The following is a 23,036-nucleotide window of genomic DNA, read 5'->3' as shown; positions in this document are numbered from 1 at the left end:
CTAGGTGCATGAATACCTTTGGTATTTTCTAGGTGCATGAATACCCTTGTTATTTTCTAGGTGCATGAATACCCTCGTTATTTTCTAGGTGCATGAATACCCTCGTTATTTCATAGGTTCATGAATACCCTCGTTACTTTGTAGATGCATGAATACCCTCGGTATTTTCTAGGTGCATGAATACCTTCGGTATTTTCTAAGTGCATGAATACATTCGTTACGTTGTAGATACATGAATACCTTCGTTACGTTGTAGATACATGAATACCTTCGTTACGTTGTAGATGCATGAATACTTTCGTGACGTTGTAGATACATGAATACCCTCGTTACGTTGTAGATGCATGAATACCCTCGTTATTTTCTAGGTGCATGAATACCTTCGGTATTTTCTAAGTGCATGAATACCCTCGTTACGTTGTAGATACATGAATACCCTCGTGACGCTGTAGATGCATGAATACCCTCGTTATGTTGTAGATGCATGAATACCCTCGTTACGTTGTAGATGCATGAATACCCTCGTTACGTTGTAGATGCATGAATACCCTCGTTACGTTGTAGATGCATGAATACCCTCGTTACGTTGTAGATGCATGAATACCCTCGTTACGTTGTAGATGCATTAACACCCTCGTTACGTTGTAGATGTATTTCATCCTAGACATGTTTATGTTGCAGATATCATGAATGTGGAGGAGGAACACCAGTTTCGAAGAACGATCGGCAGATGGCGCTTCACTGCCGTCGTATTTATACTGATTTCATTGGTACTTTCAATATTCCTTGTTGCCATGGCGATATTCACCCACAGGACGCCGACCACGGTCCCTATGGATGTTTGTGGTGACCCTGACACGAAAGATATTGACGTCACTGAAGCAGACGACCCCGGTATCTTCGATGATCTTACTAGTAAAGAACTCGCCTCTATTCAGAAGTACATATATTCCGTGCAGGAACTCAACCTTTCGCAGCCCTCTGGGGCAGGACTGGCCAGGAGCGTCGTCCACTCAGTAGAGCTGCACATTCCTAACAAAGAGTATGTATTACGATATTTAGACGAGAATGCGGCCAAACCCGAAAGAGAAGCATTAGTGCTTATATTCAGGGGAGATAAATCACCTCCAGTTGTCGAGGAATATATCGTCGGAGCACTTCCCATTCCATCCTATGTAGGACTTCGCGATTCCCCGAACAGGCCAAATCCGATACCCTTCAGTCAGAGACCCATGGGCAGCAATGAATACTCTGTCATATATGGTCAAATGTTTCCTAAACTCGGATATAAGCTGAAGAAGGTTTTAGAAGAGAGCTACGGGGCAGGGCTTCACTTTCCTGAATGCGGTGAGAAGTGTCTCAGCTACTACCCTGTTCCTGTTGGGTCAGGAGTTGTAGGAGCAGACGACAGGAAGGTCTGGATCGTCCTCGCGCACTTTGCAGAATACTTTACACTCCATCCTGTAGGACTGTCCTTCCTCATCAACATGTCGAATCCATTTGAATATCTTGTCGAACTTGTTGATTACGGTGGCCAGAGATTCCATTCCATTGACGAGTTCATTTCAAAGTATAATTTAGGGGAGGTAACTAAACACAAAAAGCCTTTCCCGGACATTACACGAGGCTCGTTTTCGACCCTCCATAGACGAGGAGAACCGGTTCCTGAGTTGCCTAAGAGACCGCCAAAATTCTACGAACCCGACGGCAAGAGGTACAGCATCGCCCATCGCCACGTGGAATACATGCAGTGGCAGTTTGATTTCAGGATGTCCCCTCAGTCGGGGTCTCAGTTGTACGACATCCGGTTCCTTGACGAACGGATTGCATATGAGATAAGCCTGCAGGAGATAGCCGTGTTTTATTCCGGGAATGCTGGTCACAGGTTTGCCGACTTCACGGACAGTGCGGAGGGAATAGGTAGACACACTCACGCTCTGGTTCCTGGGGTCGACTGTCCGGATACCAGTACCTTCGTGGATGGATACGTGTTGTCGGAGTCAACAAAGTCACCAAAAAGGCTTCCTCGGATGTTTTGCATCTTTGAAGAAAACACAGCTTTCCCTCTACATCGTCATCAGTCGTATTACTCCTACGATGGGCAGTTCTACCACGGGTTAGTGGACTCCGCTCTAGTCCTGCGATCTGTGGCGGTTATTGGTAACTATGACTACATAGTAGACTATGTGTTTCATCAAAATGGCGCCCTGCACATTAGAGCAGCAGCAACCGGTTATATTTTCACTTCATTCTACACGCCTGCCGAGGAAGGTTACGGCTTTAGGCTTGAAGACTCTATATCTGGTAATATTCACCACCATATGATTAACTTCAAGATTGACCTTGACATTCATGGCACCAGTAACAGATATGAAACTCTGGACATTCACGCGGTGGAGGTGTCCAATGACGTCACAACCACAAACACCACCTACTGGCAGACCAAGTTTGAGAGGAATTTGAAAGAATCGGAGTTTGGAGCAGCTTTTCAATATGACTTCCAGGTACCGAAGTATCACGTGATTCACAGCGCTGGAGTGAAAACACGACAAGGAGAAATAAGCGGATACAGGTAACTGAACTGTCAAGGAAACGAAATTATACACTTGAAAAGTGGATTCGACTGATCATTATTTTATCAAAATGCTGAAAACAGCCGCCGAAACACTTCAAACTTCAGGTCAACAACTTTATCTCATTAAAATAAAATTGTAGTTCTCGCTGCCGCTGAACAAAGATCCTGAGGACATCCCATATGGGTCTCGTGAGAAGGACCTTTATCCGACTAATCAGAGCGTCGTTACCAGATCGGGAAAGTGTCAGTCGGAATGTGTTTTCTCATCGTGCAAACTGTTTTCTTAACAGTTACGGGCTGTCCGACTGATTCCATCGAAATAATCTCTCACTTCAATGGGATAAATATTTGAAACGAAAACGACTTCCCATAGCCCTGGGGAAGTACCACCATGCAATCTCAGCCATCAAATAGACATTCCTGAATGTCCTTTTGTTCATTTTTCAAATTTTGAATCGAGAACTTTATCAACATATTTTTCAAAGCGAAGTCTGGAATTGAGGTCGCCAGTTGGAAACTAGTGCTGTGAAGCTCGAGAAAGCTGCTTTCTGATTGTCGACTTCTTGACCAAAGTCTCGGCCAAAGTTTGCGAACGGAATGTCCTCAGATCTTCGTTTTAGTGGTAGCGAGAACTAAGATCTGATTCTAATGAGATTGATGCGAACTCATCTGAGGGAGTCGACTTAACATCTGATGCAGCCTCCATGCGCTGATATGCTAAAGGGGGCGGTCGGGTAGCCTAGTGGTTAAAGCGTTCGCTCGTCACGCCGAGGACCCGGGTTCGATTCCCGAGAAGGGTACAATGTGTGAAGCCCATTTCTGGTGCCCCCCGCCGTGATATTGCTGGAATATTGCTAAAAGCGGCGTAAAACCAAACTCACTCACTGATATGCAAAAGTGATGTCCATTTTATTATCCGAATTTTGTTTGTGCGGCAACTATTTTCGTTAACTACAACACATTATTAGGATTCATTGGTATCCAGAGAGGACTGTCGTTGTCGTCAGACTTTCAGTGGTCCATCTATCGTTGAGATAAACGTCACTACATGGTGCGAGGTCCATCTATCGTTGAGATTAACGTCACTACATGGTGCGAGGTCCATCTATCGTTGAGATTAACGTCACTACATGGTGCGAGGTCCATCTATCGTTGAGATTAACGTCACTACATGGTGCGAGGTCCATCTATCGTTGAGATTAACGTCACGACATGGTGCGAGGTCCATCTATCGTTGAGATTAACGTCACTACATTGTGCGGGGTCTATCTATCGTTGAGATTAACGTCACTACATGGTGCGAGGTCCATCTATCGTTGAGATTAACGTCACTACATGGTGCGGGGTCTATCTATCGTTGAGATTAACGTCACTACATGATGCGAGGTCCATCTATCGTTGAGATTAACGTCACTACATGGTGCGAGGTCCATACGTGTAGATTCATATAGTATTCCGTATTTCAGCTTAGGAGTGAGTGAGTGAGTGAGTTGGGTTTAACACACGCATACTCTCTCATGGTAGGAATGCTTTACTTGCAGCCTTCACCTTCAGGGAATGTCCTACCAACCTCTTCCAGAAAACAGTGGAAACGAGGCTACAGCCTCGTGGTCAAGGTATCAACTTGCAGCAACCAAGTTCAAGGACTGGGAGAGAATGAGCAGCTCCTGCTATGGGATGTTCGACTCGTTGGATCCAGTTGTTAACTTTACCAATTTCTTGGCCGACAACGAAAGCATTGTGGATGAGGTAAGGACATGACCCTGCGGCCACAGCGGTCGGGATGACAGGGTTGGATGCCCCTGTCAGTTTAATATAACCTCCAAGGGTTAACAATTGCGTCCGTTACACGCACTTTAGGCTGCTGACACCCTTATTTACACTTGTCATTCTGTCGTTTCAGGATCTGGTTTTATGGGCATCAGTTGGGATCCACCACATCCCCCACACAGAGGATCTGCCGGTTACGCCCACAGTCGGCGGCCATCTTGGAATATACTTGCTTCCTTTCAACTACTTTCAGGAGAGTCCATCTATGGCATCACGTGACTCCGTCAGATTAGAACTGAAGGAGAAATTCAATATGGCGTCAGGTGTCAGCGTTGAAGGATACAAGAGCGAGTCCACGTGCCTACCGAGATTAACCGATCTTGACGAAGAATTTGGGGACAATGCAGAGGAAGTGTTTGCTTGATGGAAGTGCTGCGAATAGTCATGATCACAACGTAGTTTTGAAGTGAACATAAAGTTTGTTTGTGGAAGTATACCTTTCTGTCTTATACTTATATTACACGTGTGGTAGCTAAATTGATGATATATTGCAGAAATAATCTTTAATTCTTAACACACTCGGTCACTTAAACGTTTGTGACAATCAAACTATATATCCAGCTGATAATCAAGAAAACAGTTTATATCAGCATACAGTATGGGCTGTTTTTTCAATCACGAGAGTCACGACCTTGGATTTACACATGATGTGTGGCTTCAAGCATGCTTATGACGTGTTTGACGTTGAGGGGGAATAAGTGCATTCAGTTGTAAAGTAAAATAGTACATGTCGTTGTGCTCTCTGATAATGATGTGCAACCATTCTGCCACGGCACATCCAAACATGATTTCAAACACCTCGTGCACATCGTGCCCACGACTGCACGCCTCTGTCCGTTCATCATGAACATGAGGTCCTATAGGGGCCACCCAATCATTGTGTGCCAGGATGTCAGTCTATATATGTTGGATATGTTTTTGATACCATCAAAACGTGATCCTCAGCAAACTGAGTAGTATAGTCATTGACATTCTCAGCAGGAAACTGGAGTGGCTCACTTTTATAAAAGGATGTTTGTCTGTTGGACTGCGCAATTCCTGACAAACATAACATAGCCGGAAAATCAAATGCAACTTAAATTGCTCCATATGAATTAAAACATTTTACTGTAGATGATTAATTAATGATCCCCATAATAAATCAATTTCTATTCCCCCTGACAGTTAATGCTAAATAGTTTTTGCTTGAATAACCACACTGTAACACAGTCTACCCCTCCTGTGCTATTACGTATTTGCTTCATAGATGGAGCCTGGAGCCTAGCTGGAGCCTCACACTTAGACATGCAGGTTGCCGGATATATCGTCGGACTATAAGCTTTATTAAAACATATATTTATCTGCACTTTATTTGCATGAAGTGATTGGTAGATTGTTGGGCGAATATAACTTATAAAAAAAGACTATTGTCCCTGTGAACAACGCATAAATAAGGATATTCATTCTAGCATTATCATCGTTCACCAAACCTTATCCTGCCATCTTCTAATCTTGATTATTCAGAGTGTTTTACAAGTCTTTTAATACTGAAAATACGGCTTTCTAATGTTAAAACATGAGTTTTAACGTGGCCCAAACCCGCACTCTTATGCCTCTGGCCGTCCACGTACATATAATAAACAGATATGTTGACTTCCATGTCAAGAAATGTATTGTTTCATAGTGTATACATATTGACTTCTGTTTGTTTGTCTGCCAAAATTACAGTCCGTGAACAAATCAGATTGTATATATATATATATATTAGCTCAATATGGGTAATCAAACGAAGGGACCCTGTAACGTCGATACGAAGAATATGTGCTTGTTATCGATAAAAAGTGTCACGTATTCATCATCTGTCATGTTTTGTTTCGAATATACACGTCGGAAGTAGACGGGTTAGGAGTTTCAATATTATTTGAATCTGCCCCGCCCTAGCATCTCAAGATGGCGGAGCTGGGACTCCCGCCAAGGGGCGTGTCAAGGTTGTAGCTATCTGTCTGCCCCATCCCCCAGCAATACAACAGGGCGGAGCTGGGCCTACCGTCAAGGGGCGTGTCAAGGCTGTTGCCATCTGTCTGTCCCATCCCCCCAGCAATACAAGAAGGCGGAGCTGGGACTACCGTCAAGGGGCGTGTCAAGGCTCTAGCCACCAGTCTACCCCACCCTCAGCATTACAACCGGGCGAAGTCCTCAATCTTTAAAGAAAGTCTTGCCTCATTTGAATAGCAGTTCCGTGAATGGACTGTAAGACCTTATTCATAATTATGACAGTCCAAAACTAGAAATGTAAATTAAAGTGTGTGCAAGAAAATAAGATAAACTCAAACCATGAACACTGTATAGAAAGATACATTAACTATGTATGCGAACCAGTCAAGTCTAGAGTACATCCAATTGGCCTATGAAATACCGCCCCCTTACCTTGACTAACCAGTGACTAGCATAGAATGGGACAATGCTCTTGTGGGGGAAAGGGACACAACCCATCTTCTCGAGGTAAGGGAGTAACATGACTATGAAAGCCCTGTATCCACCCTTGCCGAACTAGGCTGGAATTTCCAGGCTCGATCGTAGCGCCACCAGTGTCTGTTACGAGTTATATCCCTTCCATGTCCCTACCCATTGACCAATCAGATTTCACCTCTCATTTCACTTGCATTTGCTTTAAACAAAATGGTGGCACCCAGGCAAGACGGTCTGATCGATAGTCAAGATCTATCTTGTAAGAAAACGGGTCTTACCCCGTAAAGTGCATCAAATCATCTGAGCACCTTGATTAAAAACGTGAAAACATTTGGAAAATATCTGTCGACGTCTATATCGGCAAGGGTGAAAATAGTCAGTTAACTCCCTTGCCTCGGGAAGATGGCTTCAGCCCAGAAGAAGACGAATGTTTTTGAGGAAGGGGACGTCAGAGGTTGGATAAAAGGAGGGGTTGGGGCAGGGGATTTGGGCGAGGTGTGAGGATGTATAAGCTATAAACTTTCCTTGTGACATAGAGAGGCGGCACTCGGGAACGCGGCACGCAGAACTTAGGGAACTTGCTGCCCATAGGCCCTCCCCTACATCTAGTAGTCTGAGTCTCTCCTTCAATGCCCGCCTGTCGCTAGAAACAGCAGCTTATCTTTGTAATCAGTCGAAAAGATGTTCATTGGTCTGTCATCCATCCAATTCCTACCACCCCCCATCCCCTAACCCCGACACCACCTCAACCCCCCCCCACCCATCTCCCCCCCACCCTCCACCCCCCACCCCACCCCACCCCCCGACGACAAGCTACGACTGTGTTGTGTAACCATCAGTCTGGCTTTACGTTGTTCATGGGAGTAATCTACAATCGGGCCGGCCTTTATCAACAGTGTAAACATCCTTATCAAAAATATTAATGCCAAAATAAGGAATGAACACTGCTGGCCCTATTCAAAGTGATGACTCTAATCTTAATGTCAATAAACACCTCTCTCACCCAAAGTACTCCCCAACCCCATCTCCCACCCCTCACCCTTCTTTAACCTTACCAATCTCATATCCATCAGCATCAACAAGTGTCCCCCAAAGCCCTGGTGGGGGGTGGAGGGATATGCTCCCTGTCTGGTCTGCGAATCACGCGAAAGGGTTCCCACACAAGGGTAAACACTCCCCCGCCCCAGAGCGGCGTGCCGGGAGGAGCCTGTGGGTACAGGCACTGACCCGCTACCACAACAGCCTCAGTCTGGCCATGACCTACATAGCAGCTGTGGGTGTCGTTCCAAGGGGAGCGTCGTGGTTGTGAATCTGTCTGCTGTGTTTGTTGAACACCAGGTAAGATTGCACTCTGCTTCAGAGGAATATGCAATATTATGTGGAGTTTAGACCTCCAATGAGTTCACTGTTATTCGCATGCTGTCAATCAGCGCCTGAGATTGCCAGTGTCAAAACAGTTTACATGTTTATGAAGTCATAGCATTAGCATGGGAAAGTTGTGTCGCAGTTCCCCTACAAGAAATGGTGTTAATCAAGGAAGGTAGTTTTCTCCCAGTCGTATCGGTGTACTTGTCATGCCCTGTGAAGTGTCTTGTGACATCTGCTTATTTTCACACCAATATCGAATAACCAGTTTAGTTGTAAGCATCGGCTGTGTCAGGAAACACCAGTGTCTAAATCGGGTGAAACGACCAACTGCAATGTGCCTTGATCGGATTAACACATGGAGTAATGTTTCACTTATAACACAGGGAGCAGCATTTCAATCATAACACACGGAGCAGTTTTATAGTTATAACACACGGAGCAGTAATTCATGTATAACGCACGGAGCAGTATTTCAGTTATAACACACGGAGCAGTAATTCATGTATAACGCACGGATCAGTAATTCAGATATAACACACGGAGCAGTATTTCAGTTATAACACACGGAGCAGTATTTCAGTTATAACACACGGAGCAGTACTTCAGTTTTTAACACACGGAGCAGTATTTCAGTTATTATACACGGAGCAGTAATTCATGTATAACGCACGGATCAGTAATTCAGATATAACACACGGAGCAGTATTTCAGTTATAACGCACGGAGCAGTATTTCAGTTGTAACACACGGATCAATGTTTCAGTTATATCACAATGTACAGTAGAACATGGATATAACGAACTACAAGGGACCAGAGAAATCAGTTCGTTATATCCGTTGTTCGTTATATACGTTTTCGCTCGGAAACGTCCGCCATCTTGGATAAAACACGTAATTGCCGCATTGATTTGTATTAGCAGTGATCATTTCATAGCATTCAATTGATAACATTTTATAACATTCAATTAATAACATTAAATTCATAACATTTTTCGAACATTGTCATGAAATTCTTCTTACTTTTGCCCGCCATGATAGCATATGCAAGTGAACTGACACTTGGACACAATCTCGTAAAATTTATATGTTTAATGTTTGTTTTACAGAGAAGATTACATGTACAGGTAAGATTAACACAATGCAAGTTTAGCAAGGTTGATCAAGGTTGTATTCACATTGCTGGCTTCTCACTGGGCTGACCCCTGACCTTTGACCCAATCCCCATGCCCCCTCCCCGCCGCCATCAATCCGACTTTACGGATCATCCAGCGTATTTAACAGGTCAGCCTGTTGGAAGAATGGGTTCGGGTGGTGGTGTGGGTGTGGTGTGGGTGTGGTGTAGTTGAAAGTGTAGGCGGTATGGTTGGTGTGGGTGGTTGTGTAGGTGGTGGTGTGGGTGTAGGTGTGGGTGTGGTGTAGTTGATAGTGTAGGTGGTGTGGGTGGTGTGGGTGGTGGTGTGGTTGGTGGTTTAGGATGCCGTGGGTGGTGATGTGGGTGTGGTGTAGTTGATAGTGTAGGTGGTGGTGTGGGTGTGGTGTAGTTGTTAGTGTAGGTGGTGTGGGTGGTGGTGTGGGTGTTGGTGTGGGTGTAGTACGTGGTGGTGTGGGTGGTGGTGTGGGTGTGATGTAGTTGACAGTGTAGATTGTGTGGGTGGTGGTGTGGGTGGTGGTGTGGGTGTGTTGTAGTTGATAGTGTAGGTGGTGTGGGTGTTGGTGTGGGTGGTGGTGTGGGTGTGTTGTAGTTGATAGTGTAGGTGGTGTGGGTGGTGGTGTGGGTGTTGGTGTGGGTGTTGGTGTGGGTGTAGTACGTGGTGGTGTGGGTGGTGGTGTGGGTGTGTTGTAGTTGATAGTGTAGGTGGTGTGGGTGGTGGTGTGGGTGGTGGTGTGGGTGGTGGTGTGGGTGTGATGTAGTTGATAGTGTAGGTGGTGTGGGTGGTGGTGTGGGTGTTGTGTAGTTGATAGTGTAGGTGGTGTGGGTGTTGGTGTGGGTGTTGGTGTGGGTGTAGTACGTGGTGGTGTGGGTGGTGGTGTGGGTGTTGTGTAGTTGATAGTGTAGATTGTGTGGGTGGTGGTGTTGGTGGTGGTGTGGGTGTGTTGTAGTTGATAGTGTAGGTGGTGTGGGTGGTGGTGTGGGTGTGTTGTAGTTGATAGTGTAGGTGGTGTGGGTGGTGGTGTGGGTGGTGGTGTGGGTGGTGGTGTGGTTGTGTTGTAGTTGATAGTGTAGGTGGTGATGGTGGTGGTGTGGGTGTAGTACGTGGTGGTGCGGGTGATGTGTAGGTGGTGTGGGTGGTGTAGGTTTTGGTGTGGGTGGTGGTGTGGGTGTGTTGTAGTTGATAGTGTAGGTTGTGTGGGTGGTGGTGTGGCGGGTGGTGTGGATGTAGTACGTGGTGGTGTGGGTGATGGTGTAGTTGATAGTGTAGGTGGTGTTGGTGGTGGGTGATGGTGTGGGTGGTGGTGTGGGTTTGGTGTTGTTGATAGTGTAGGTGGTGTGGGTGGTGTAGGTGGTGGTGTGGGTAGTGGTGTTGTTGGTGGTGTGGGTGGTGGTGTATGTGGTGGTGTGGGTGGTGGTGTGGGTGTGATGAAGTTGATAGTGTAGGTGGTGTGGGTGATGAAGGTGGTGTTGTGGATGGTGGTGTTGGTGGTGGTGTGGGTGGTGGTATGGGTGGTGGTGTAGGTGGTGGTGTGGGTGGTGGTGTGGGTTTGGTGTTGTTGATAGTGTAGGTGGTGTTGGTGTTGGTGTTGGTGGTGGTGTGGGTTGTGGTGAAGGTGGTGGTGTGGGTGGTGGTGTGGGTGTGGTGTAGTTGATAGTGTAGGTGGTGGTGTGGGTGGTAGTGTGGGTGTGGTGTAGCTGATAGTGTAGGGGGTGTGGGTGGTGTAGGTGTGGTGTAGTTGATATTGTAGGTGGTGTGGTCGGTGTAGGTGGATGTGTAGGTGGTGGTGTGGTTGGTGGTTTGGGTGTTGGTGGTGGTGTTGTTGATAGTGTAGTTGGTGTGGGTGGTGTAGGTGGTGGTGTGGGTGGTGGGTGTGGGTGTGGTGTAGTTGATAGTGTAGGTTGTGTGGGTTGTGTATGTGATAGTGTAGGTGGTGGTGGTGGTGGTGTGTGTGTGGTGTAGTTGATAGTGTAGGTTGTGTGGGTGGTGGTGTGGGTGGTGGTGTGGGTGGTGGTGTGGGTGTAGTACGTGGTGGTGTGGGTGGTGGTGTGGGTGTGATGTAGTTGATAGTGTAGGTGGTGTTGGTGGTGGTGTGGGTGTGATGTAGTTGATAGTGTAGGTGGTGTGGGTGTGATGTAGTTGATAGTGTAGGTGGTGTTGGTGGTGGTGTTGGTGGTGGTGTGGGTGTGTTGTAGTTGATAGTGTAGGTGGTGTGGGTGGTGGTGTGGGTGTGTTGTAGTTGATAGTGTAGGTGGTGTTGGTGGTGGTGTTGGTGGTGGTGTGGGTGTGTTGTAGTTGATAGTGTAGGTGGTGTTGGTGGTGGTGTGGGTGTGTTGTAGTTGATAGTGTAGGTGGTGTGGGTGGTGGTGTTGGTGGTGGTGTGGGTGTGTTGTAGTTGATAGTGTAGGTGGTGTGGGTGGTGGTGTGGGTGTGTTGTAGTTGATAGTGTAGGTGGTGTGGGTGGTGGTGTTGGTGGTGGTGTGGGTGTGATGTAGTTGATAGTGTAGGTGGTGTTGGTGGTGGTGTGGGTGTGTTGTAGTTGATAGTGTAGGTGGTGTGGGTGGTGGTGTTGGTGGTGGTGTAGTTGATAGTGTAGGTGGTGTGGGTGGTGGTGTTGGTGGTGGTGTGGGTATGGTGTAGATTATAGTGTACGTGATGTGTGTGGTGGTGTAGTTGATAGTGTAGGTGGTGTAAGTGGTGGGGTTGGTGGTGGTGTGGGTATGGTGTAGATGATAGTGTACGTGATGTGGGTGGTGGTGTAGTTGATAGTGTAGGTGGTGTAAGTGGTGGTGTTGGTGGTGGTGTGGGTATGGTGTAGATGATAGTGTACGTGATGTGGGTGGTGGTGTAGTTGATAGTGTAGGTGGTGTAAGTGGTGGTGTTGGTGGTGGTGTGGGTATGGTGTAGATGATAGTGTACGTGATTAGGGTGGTGGTGTAGTTGATAGTGTAGGTGGTGTAAGTGGTGGTGTTGGTGGTGGTGTGGGTATGGTGTAGATGATAGTGTACGTGATGTGTGTGGTGGTGTAGTTGATAGTGTAGGTGGTGTAAGAGGTGGTGTTGGTGGTGGTGTGGGTATGGTGTAGATGATAGTGTACGTGATGTGTGTGGTGGTGTAGTTGATAGTGTAGGTGGTGTAAGTGTTGGTGTTGGTGGTGGTGTGGGTATGGTGTAGATGATAGTGTACGTGATGTGGGTGGTGGTGTAGTTGATAGTGTAGGTGGTGTAAGTGGTGGTGTTGGTGGTGGTGTGGGTATGGTATAGGAACTACTACCACTACAACAACCACAACCACACACACTGCAGGCACCTCTACCATTAACATCACAGCAACATCTACCACTACCACAAAAGTATCCACAACCACAAACACTGCAGCAACCTTTACCACTGTCACCACAGCAGCATCTAACACTAACATCACAGCAACATCTACCTCTATCACAAAAGCTACCACAACCACAATCACTGCAGCAACCTCTACCACTGCCACCACAGCAACATCTACCACTGCCATTACAGCAACATCTACCACTACCACAAAAGCTACCACAACCACAAACACTGCAACAACCTCTACCACTGTCACCACAGCAACATCTACCACTACCACAACAGCAACGTTTACCAAATCCACTACAGCACTATAACCACTACTACTACTACTACTACTACTACTACGGGAAACACTCCCATCAGAGGAGCCACAACCACAACTTCTACCGCTACAGCAACCGTTGGATGGCTGCTGTGTGAACTAATGGTTAATGTTGCACATATCCTACGACACTGTAGAGCGACGACATGCCCAGCAAACTCGTCTGAATATTATGACTAAAGGGATGATTGTATTCGAACTTAAAAGAAACCTCAAGACTTTAAACATGATATGATGCTAGTTCGATTTCACGTGACAAGACGTCATGAGGTGATGTGTGTTGTGAACATTGACGGTGTTACTTAGCCGGTCTGACGGTGGGGGAGACGAGGCGGTGCTTTCAGGTACTTTACCGCGTGTGTTTGTTACGGTGTACGTATGTGTCTGCAGTGACTTGACCAGGCTGTTGATGTGAACAACAAATCAAGTGTCAGTCATTGCCAGGTACTGAGATTGCTGTACAACCCTGAAACTAGGCAGTTGGTTGTATCATGCATTGCCAGGTACTGAGATTGCTGTACAACCCTGAAACTAGGCAGTTGGTTGTATCATGCATTGTCAGGTACTGAGATTGCCGTACAATCCTGAAACTAGGTAGTTGGTGGTATCCTTCATTGCCAGGTACTGAGATTGCTGTACAATCCTGAAACTAGGCAGTTGGTTGTATCCTTCATTGCTAGGTACTGAGATTGCTGTAGAATCTTGAAAGTAGGCAGTTGGTTGTATCCTTCATTGCCAGGTACTGAGATTGCTGTACAATCCTGAAACTAGGCAGTTGGTTGTATCCTTCATTGCCAGGTACGGCGATTGCTGTACAACCCTGAAACTAGGCAGTTGGTTGTATCCTTCATTGCCAGGTACTGCGATTGCTGTACAATCCTTAAACTATGCAGTTGGTTGTATTGTACAATCCTGAAACTAGGCAGTTGGTTGTATCCTTCATTGCCAGTAATTGCGATTGCCGTACAATCCTGAAACTAGGCAGTTGGTTTTATCCTTCATTGCCCGGTACCGAGATTGCTGTACAATACTGAAACTAGGCAGTTGGTTGTATCCTTCATTGCCCGGTACTGAGATTGCTGTACAATCCTGAAACTAGGCAGTTGGTTGTATCCTCCATTGCCAGGTACTGAGAACACCCACACCCACACCGAAATCCACAGGCACAGCCTCAGCCACAGCCAGAGCCACAGCCACAGCCACAGCCACAGCCACACCCACACCCACACCCACACCCACATCCACACCCACACCCACATCCACACCCACATCCACACCCACACCCACACACATCTACTGGTCTAGAGGTAACGATAATTTATATCTGATAATATTTGACTTAAAACATTACATGTTTTCTTATATTTCAGGTCTGACGTCATGACTGAACTTCAGGAAAAATATCGACGGAGTATCGGTAGATGGCGCTGTGCTGCTATAGCCTTGTTTCTCATTGCCCTGGCTTTAGTCGTCGCTCTTATTGCTGTCTCCATGATGAAGGACAGGAGGTTTGAACGCCAGGCGGCTGATGATTGTGGAGAAAGTTTTGGGAAGCCCGATATTGACACATCAGAGGCAGAGGAACCTGGGTTGTATGATGATCTTACTGTGAAGGAACTCAAAGCAATCCAGGACTATCTATACAGCCTGAAGATGCAGTTAAATCTCAAAAAGCCAGATAAAGCTGCAGTCAATGTTAGCTACATATATGTGTCAGATCTTCATCCACCTTTGAAATCAGAAGCTCTGGCTTACTTAAGCGGTTCTGGGCCTAAACCAGAAAGGAAAGCTCGAATAGTGATCTTCAGAGGTGACGCTGTCCCTCCCGTGTCAGAAGAATATATTGTTGGTCCTCTCCCAAATCCAAACAGTTGCAAGTTGTTAAGCGTTCCAGGACGTAAAAATCCCGTCCCCTATGCTTATAGGCCAATAGGATATGTCGAGTTTGGATCATACTACCTGAAACTGTTCCCTGACGTAGATAAAAAAATTGGTTTTATTTTGAAGGAGAGTTATGGTGCCACATTTACAAACTGTGGAGACAGATGCCTAAATTTCTACCCCACGCCTGTTAGTTCTGGTATCAGTAAATCTAGAGTGAGGAAGATGTGGTTAACAACAAGTCACTTCGTTGAGTATTACGACCTGAATCCCGTGGATTTCATGATGCTTGCAAATATTAACTCTCAAGACCCTACAAAATTCTATATTGAAAAGCTGGTGTATGCTAGCCAGGAGTACACGAGTCTTGATGATCTCGCCACTCAGTACAGATCTGGATCAATCCCCAAATCCAAGATACCATTCCCCAAAAACGTCGAAGATTTGAAGTCATCTTTATACAGACGAGGTAACCCTGTCCCGAAGAAGCCACAGAGAGCTCCCCGAATGTATGAGCCTGATGGTAAGCGATACAGTGTACACCACCGCCATGTGGAATACATGCAGTGGGCCTTCGACTTCAGAATGTCCACTTTAAGCGGTCCACAAATTTACGACATCCGATTCAACAACGAGAGGATAGCATATGAAGTCGGTCTGCAGGAGATAGCTGTCTTTTATGCGTCCAACAACTCTGCTACACGGAGTGCAGATTTCATCGACAGTGGTGCTCTTATTGGCACCCACTCTCAATCTCTGGTTCCAGGTGCGGACTGTCCAGAGACAAGTACATTCTTTAACTACTCCTATTTGGGCGAATCTTCTGAGGAGCCAGTTCTTCTCCAGAGAGCCTTCTGTTTGTTTGAACTGAACCAAGGACTTCCTCTCCGTCGACATCTGTCATACAGTCAGGTTGAGGGTGGCTTCTATTCCGGAATGGAGGACAATGTCTTAGTTCTCAGAAGCATCATGACAATAATTAACTACGATTACGTGATGGACTTTATATTCCACCAAAGTGGAGCTATGGAGGTTCGAGTTCTATCAACAGGGTATATATTCGGCTCCTTCTATACCCCTAAAGAGGATCCGTATGGCTTCCAGCTCAAGGAAAATACCATTGGCAGTATTCATCACCATCTTTTCCTTTTCAAAGCTGACGTTGACATTCATGGACCGAATAACAGATACGAGACGCTTGACATATCACGTGACGTTTCCCCCAATTCGCAGACGACAAACGACCCCAACTCTAAGTACTACCAGATCAAGTATGAGCGATCTCTCAAGCAGACTGAGATGGATGCAGCCTACAAGTTCAACTTTGAGAAACCAAGATATCACGTGTTCCACAACAACGACAACCCCACCAAATTTGGGGCAATCAAGTCTTACAGGTACTTAACTTTTAGGAAGCAATTTTACCCAAACTAAAGAATTTCTTCACACTTATTCAACACATAGGTAGTATGTGTCCCTTGTCCCCTGTGGCTGGAAGATTGCTGAGAGTAACCTGGCACTGATATTAAGTACAGGGAAATTAAGTACCCTTATCAGTTCAACAGTCGAGGATGAATAGTGTCAGGAAACAATGATATGCCGTGATATAAATATATACGTTAGCTGGATATCCATTGTTTATTGTGTTCTCTCAGAATTCACCTGGACGGAATGACGAAAGTGCTTGTCCCTGAGGACGAAGGTAATGAACCAGTTATTTCTTGGGCGAGGAACCAGATGACGGTCACCAAGTTCAAGGATGACGAAAGAGATGCCAGCTCAGTCTATGGCTTGTTCGATTCCATGGAACCCACTGTCAACTTTACATCGTTTTATGCTGACAACGACGAAATTGTTGATCAGGTAAAGATCAGATGCTTTGTCTATCTTAAAAAAGCTCACCACCCTCTCCCTGTTATTACATGTTGGACATTGCACAGGAGATATATCAGTGGAAATATAACGTAGAATTACTCATGCTGGAGAGAGGCATGAGACTTTTTGTCTTCACATTTTACTGGATACGTTTGACTCTTTTCTGCAAAACCAGAAGTCATAAACTTATCTGACATTAAGCATATATTTTCCCACACCGGAAGTGCATATAACTTTGTTATTAAGGCAGCTAGGTGCACATGACTTCCTGTTTCAAAGTTTTACTTTTTTACAATTTTTTTTAACTGGGAGTGCTATAACCTTTTGTCAATGAGGTACCTACAGACATGGGGCTGTCTGTTTCAAAATTGTCTTGTATCATGGTTGTGTTTTTTGGGATGGTAAATACCCTGTAATAGGCATAAACATTGAAGTTAGGTAGCCTTGATAGACGATAGACGCCGACGCCATATTTGTTTGTAAACACTAAAAGTAGTACCGACATGACCTTATATATTTGCATACGTATCCGGAGACCTACCCCTTATATCATACATATAGATATTGGTAACGTCATCTGCCATCTGATTTTGGTTTTGTGAAAAATTGGGTTATGCAAACACTTTTCTAGTTAATTACTTACTCGGACATGATGAACGGTCAGTTATTATTAATCCGACCCTAATCACCATGGAGTGGACATTATAATGACATTGACGTAACTGTTTATGTAAATAACACATTTCTTATGTATCCAAATGATAATTTTGGTGCCAGTGAAATGCGGCTGTGTCTAGGTAATTGTGTTGATCCTTGGGAAGTAGTTATATCCGGAATTATCATCATTAATTGACTACTCTCTAACTCCCGTCACATCACATGTACCGGAAAGACACTTGATGTAGTGTTAATAATAATAATAATAATGATAATAAGTGCATTTATAATGCGCCAGATTCCATTCACCAAGTGGATGCTCATAGCGCTACACTATTATTACCCCGGTCAAAGGATCAGTGAACACTCTGTTTTCATTCTCATCTCCCTGGGGAGTATACAACCCAAGCTGCCTGTGAGGCGCTAGAAGGTTAACAGCCACATTACCATCTCATCCTACCGGGTACCCACTCACTGCTGAGTGAACAGAGGCACATTTCGAACAAAGTCTCTTGCCAAAGGAGACACGACATGTGGTACATGTGCTTCAGTGTGGGGCAGGACCGATGCCTTAGAAACTCTCAGGAGTCAAGCTACTTTTTTTTTGCTTTTTCTTTTTATTCAGTCATATACACAGGATACAGATGCAGTCAAATAACAGTACAAATTCATGTATAAAGGTAATTCGCAAAGGATGTGGTACAGAGGAGGCATAAGGCATAATCCACAGCATGGTACAGGTGAAGGCATATTTATGTATACAATTAAGAAGGTGCGGTATTTATGGTACATCAAATTATGTTGCAAGCATCAAGTGAATAAGTTATTTTGCAATTTGAGTAAACAAAGCCCATTTTCTGTTAAAGGCAGAGAAGTAATTATTTCAAAATATGAGTCAAGTAAATACAGAAATCTTACCAAAAATTCTTAACAACATGACATTCGATATAAACATGAAAAACATTTCCTTTGTGAGTATGACACATAGAACACTCATCGTTATCAATAAGTTTCATTCTTAATAACTCACGTTTAGTAAATAATTCTTTATGAATAAATCTAAACTGGAAGTCCCTGAGTTTTGTGTCTCTTAACCCATGGCAATATATACACTGAATATTTGTTTCCATGGAAAAGAACATCCTTGTTGATTTTCCCATTTCAAACAAGATTTAGGGAGAGGGAGGGAATTCCCTATCAGTTTATTATAAAAAAACTTTTGTTCCTTTAATAGAACGTGTAAGATCATAAATCCAAGGAGATACTGTGAGGTTAGAGGAGGAATATAGATTTTTATCAATAGTTTGTCTCCAACTTCTTGGAATATTAAAAAACCAACGGTTATAGTCGAGAAAAGTTCCTTTAAGATCATAAAGTTGTTGTAAACGTGGGAAAGGGATCCATCCGTTTTCATCATACAAGTCTTTTATCGTAACTATACCTTTTTTTAAACCAGTCATTAAAAATTAATACTGGATCTCTAAAATAATGGTTTAACCATAATGGTTGGGAAGCAATTTCTGCTTTTTCTAAGTCTTCAATGTGATGTGAATGCATGAAGTCACTCCAGGCTATAATGGTATCTTACCAGAAAGAATTCATTTTCCCGATTCTTGTGGGAACTGGCACCTAAAGTGTAGATATGAGCTAGCTGAAAACTAGCAAGGTCATAATCAATGTTTTTTTCGCAATATCTTTTTAAACATGAAATTTTCAAAGATGATATAAATTTGGGTATATCAGTCATTATCAATCCACCTTGACTATAATTCCTTTTCAAACAATCCCTCTTAATCTTATCTCTTTTGCGACTCCAGATAAAGTTAAAAAGAATTCTATTCAGTTGATCAATAAAAGCTTTTGGTGGATTTTGGAGAGCAGAAAAAATATGTACAAGGGTAGAGAGAATTAAAGTCTTAACAACTGTTAAACTGTCAAATTACGTTTTTTCCATTTGCTTTTAATACAATAGATATTATCCAGGCGTTTTTCAGTGTTGATTACCCAAAGGTCTTTTAAGTCAACATTAAAACATATGCCCAAAACTTCAAAGTTGCCATCATGCCAATGGAGTCAAGCTACTTAACGCGGTCACCCACCCAACTAGTCTCCGAGACCGAAGTTGCTTAGCTTCACCTGATTTGTGAGCTGTGCGCTGTGCTACGCGATAATTCCCAAAGAACAATGAAGAACGATGCGTGGTTTATTTCACGATAAAACATTGTTCTATCATGACGTCATTTCTGGAGATTCGAACATGCGCTCGCAACTTGATGACGTCGTAAATTGGAGAGGGAAGTGTCTAGTGAGTTGTTACCCATGGATGTAGCTGGACAGCGCAATGACCGAACGGTCCCACCCAAAAGGGGGAGAGATATGACAATCGGTATTGGGAGGAAAGGTACAGGTAATCGAGTTGAAACTTGTGAGAATATGTGGGAAAGACCCAATTTAACCCCCCTGTTCATAAATTGGATTTGTCCGACATAGCCGCGGTCGGATTCTAGTTCATGGAGTCATCATTATGAAAATACCGGTAGATATGTTTAAAGCGTGTACTTTTTACCCTTAAAGAGGCTGTACCTGATGTTGATATCTCAAATAATAAATAAACGACTGGTAGCGGTGTTTATCGTAAATCACAACTGACATCCTAATAATGTTTCAGGACCTGGTGGCATGGATCAGTATGGGTGTCCATCACATCCCCCACACCGAGGACATGCCCATCACCCCCACCCCCGGGGCACATCTCAGCTTCGCCCTGCTTCCCTACAACTATTTCGAGGAATGCCCGTCCTCCCAGTCACGTGACTCCATCAGGGTAGAATACAAGGACAGCCACCACCCCGAGAAGGGAGCCCGGGTGGTTAGATACGGTAACGCGGAGAAGCCACGCTGTATCCCCAACACTCCAGACTACGACGCAATGGTGGAGCGAAACCCGTCATGCGCAATAGAGACTTCCTACGTACACCACGAGGCGGGAGACGAATATGTGTCAGCCAACGGCAATAATGAGCACCATTAGACCACGACTGTTGATCGTGTAGAAGTTGTTAAAAATAGATATTAACAAGTAGTTCTAGTAACAGCAACGTTTTAGGTAAAAATTGTTTTTCATGTACCGTTATGTAGTAAATTGCCTTTATAAATAATTGTAGCTGTAATGGCCTTGGACTGTTGGCTGTGGAATAAACACGCGTGCAGTTTTGCTTGGCCTTTTATCAACCATGCATTTAAACCTTAATGTGACAACCATGTGAAATTTTCCTAGACGTGAAACGTAACGGTATGCTCTCGACAATGTAATGCCCATGAACCTCCAGTTATTGTGTTTTGTTTGTTGTTTTTAGGCCGCACTCAGCAATATTCCAGCTTTAGGATCAGTTATTGTGAATGGCCAGTTGTTGTGAAGGGTATAAGGAAGTGTTGTGTGAATGGCGAATATAAAACTTCTATTTCTCAAATTTGAAAAAAAATGAAGAGTTGAAAATTAATTCTCGTCATCTCATCAATGACGAGTAATTGTAAGTTGTATTCGGAGAGTTCTGCGTCCGTCTGGAGTTAAATCGTACGTATGACACACACTTGCGTGCATGAGGGTACCATTGTGTACTCATTGTGTCATCTCTTCACGTTGCGATGTGTCTTCAGGCATCGTGTATGTAAATAGACTGCTCGTGAAAAATCATATATGTTCTTTGTACACAGACATCTCTGAACATGTACCTGCTATTTATTATTATGGAAGGACTTCACCCTATGTGCTATGTCTAACTGATGGTTGTGACGTCATTCAGTCCGCTTCGAAAGTGTTCCTTAATGGGCAGAGAGACTCAGATATGGTCTCGTGATGGATGGGAGTAAGCTGGTACATTCGCATGCTCTATATACTTATCAGATTACAATACATTAAGTAACTGTGTGAAATGCTTCAATAACAATGACTCAGTATAGGAATTTCTTTGCTGACTGTCATAATGCATCAGTCTGGTATTGTAAGATGAAAGAACATGTTTTACCCATTTTATAAACAGAAACAGTATTCATGATATTGCATGCTGATGAATCACTTTGAATGTATTTTGTGATGGGTTTATTAAATGAACCAAAACCTTTTTCGTACGTGTCCATCTAAAACGGTTCTGTCACACAAGAATCTTGCATGGATACTGATGAACCTTCTCACCGATAGTATGTTCATTTGGTCACGGTAGGATGCCACCTACCTAGTTTGACCCCCTGCTGTACTGCCAGGTACGTTGATACGGTCACGGTAGGACGCCATGTACCTAGTTTGACCCCCTGCTGTACTGCCAGGTACGTTGATACGGTCACGGTAGGGCGCCATGTACCTAGTTTGACCCCCTGCTGTACTGCCAGGTATGTTGATACGGTCACGGTAGGACGCCATGTACCTAGTTTGACTCCCTGCTGTACTGCCAGGTACGTTGATACGGTCACGGTAGGGCGCCATGTACCTAGTTTGACCCCCTGCTGTACTGCCAGGTACGTTGATACGGTCACGGTAGGACGCAATGTACCTAGTTTGACCCCCTGCTGTACTGCCAGGTATGTTGATACGGTCACGGTAGGACGCCATGTACCTAGTTTGACCCCCTGCTGTACTGCCAGGTATGTTGATACGGTCACGGTAGGGCGCCATGTACCTAGTTTGACCCCCTGCTGTACTGCCAGGTACGTTGATACGGTCACGGTAGGGCGCCATGTACCTAGTTTGACCCCCTGCTGTACTGCCAGGTATGTTGATACGGTCACGGTAGGACGCCATGTACCTAGTTTGACCCCCTGCTGTACTGCCAGGTACGTTGAAACGGTCACGGTAGGACGCCATGTACCTAGTTTGACCCCCTGCTGTACTGTCAGGTACGTTGATACGGTCACGGTAGGGCACCATATACCTAGTTTGACCCCCTGCTGTACTGCCAGGTATGTTGATACGGTCACGGTAGGACGCCATGTACCTAGTTTGACCCCCTGCTGTACTGCCAGGAGTAGTTATAGCCCGTACCCTGGTATCCGGAATGGGTTCTGCGCATGCGCGAAGAGGGCATGCTGGGTAATGCGTGCGCATCCAAGATGGCGTCACTTCCGGGAGGGCGTGCGCATCCAAGATGGCGTCACTTCCGGTTCCAAGAGGCTTGCGCCCCCAAGAGGGCGCCACATCCGGAGGAGGACATAATAAGCGCTCGGAAATGAAAAAAGGAACAGAAGCGCACGTAAAATCCTCCACTTTTTTTAAAAAAAAGATAAAAAGTGGTGGAGTTTTTTGTTGTTGTGGTGGGTAGATAAAGCAATGAGGAAAGCGTTCTTTCAGGAGAGATGGTTGGCCCTGAAAAGGGCCGTTGGAAACAAACTGGAACGGGAACTGGAACGGGAACGGAAACGGAAACTTTATCCTTGGAAGGCGGGAAAGCTTTTTCGCATTTTCCTCGCACAGATAGTGCCAGTAAGCTGCCACGTTCTTCTTCTTGTGTCTCACCAGCCTGGTCAGCTTGAGGTAGGCACAGTGAGAGGACCACTTGAGGTGTTTCAGCCAAGGATCGTCTTTGGGAGCCCATCTTCTCAGC

At 44.9% G+C, this 23,036-nt stretch overlaps 2 protein-coding genes across 3 annotated transcripts in view; both read left to right on the top strand.

Annotated features, from left to right (window-relative positions):
* Positions 1-6,239, top strand: part of LOC124117460 (putative amine oxidase [copper-containing]) — a 41,929-nt gene extending 35,690 nt beyond the window's left edge. The window contains exons 2-4 of the mRNA XM_046479369.2: positions 682-2,572; positions 4,117-4,324; positions 4,479-6,239. Coding sequence (XP_046335325.1) covers positions 687-2,572; positions 4,117-4,324; positions 4,479-4,769 — 2,385 coding nt within the window. The 5' untranslated portion in view covers positions 682-686 and the 3' untranslated portion in view covers positions 4,770-6,239. The remainder of the gene's footprint in view (positions 1-681; positions 2,573-4,116; positions 4,325-4,478) is intronic.
* Positions 6,240-8,041: 1,802 nt separating this feature from the next.
* Positions 8,042-20,477, top strand: LOC124117462 (putative amine oxidase [copper-containing]). 2 transcript variants are annotated; one of them, XM_046479371.2, is made up of 4 exons: positions 8,042-8,191; positions 14,400-16,307; positions 16,566-16,773; positions 20,111-20,477. In XM_046479371.2, exons 2-4 carry the CDS (start codon positions 14,410-14,412, stop codon positions 20,471-20,473), a joined length of 2,469 nt encoding a protein of 822 aa, XP_046335327.2. In that variant the 5' UTR covers positions 8,042-8,191; positions 14,400-14,409; the 3' UTR covers positions 20,474-20,477. The 2 variants fall into 2 exon arrangements, with proteins under 2 accessions (XP_046335327.2, XP_046335326.2); XM_046479370.2 differs by lacking the exon at positions 8,042-8,191 and adding an exon at positions 9,323-9,345.
* Positions 20,478-23,036: the final 2,559 nt, after the last annotated feature.

This window comes from Haliotis rufescens, unplaced genomic scaffold (genome assembly GCF_023055435.1).
Source record: "Haliotis rufescens isolate VD_foot unplaced genomic scaffold, xgHalRufe1.0.p SCAF_1, whole genome shotgun sequence".
Taxonomy (NCBI): Eukaryota; Metazoa; Mollusca; class Gastropoda; order Lepetellida; family Haliotidae; genus Haliotis; species Haliotis rufescens.
This window is presented reverse-complemented; position numbering and strand designations above follow the sequence as displayed.

Bases quoted from the DNA above. Each gene is read 5' to 3' on its own strand.
- LOC124117462 (XM_046479370.2), top strand. The intron at 16,308-16,565 runs GTACTTAACTTT...GTGTTCTCTCAG, and splicing joins GGGGCAATCAAGTCTTACAG to AATTCACCTGGACGGAATGA. The intron at 16,774-20,110 runs GTAAAGATCAGA...ATAATGTTTCAG, and splicing joins ACGACGAAATTGTTGATCAG to GACCTGGTGGCATGGATCAG.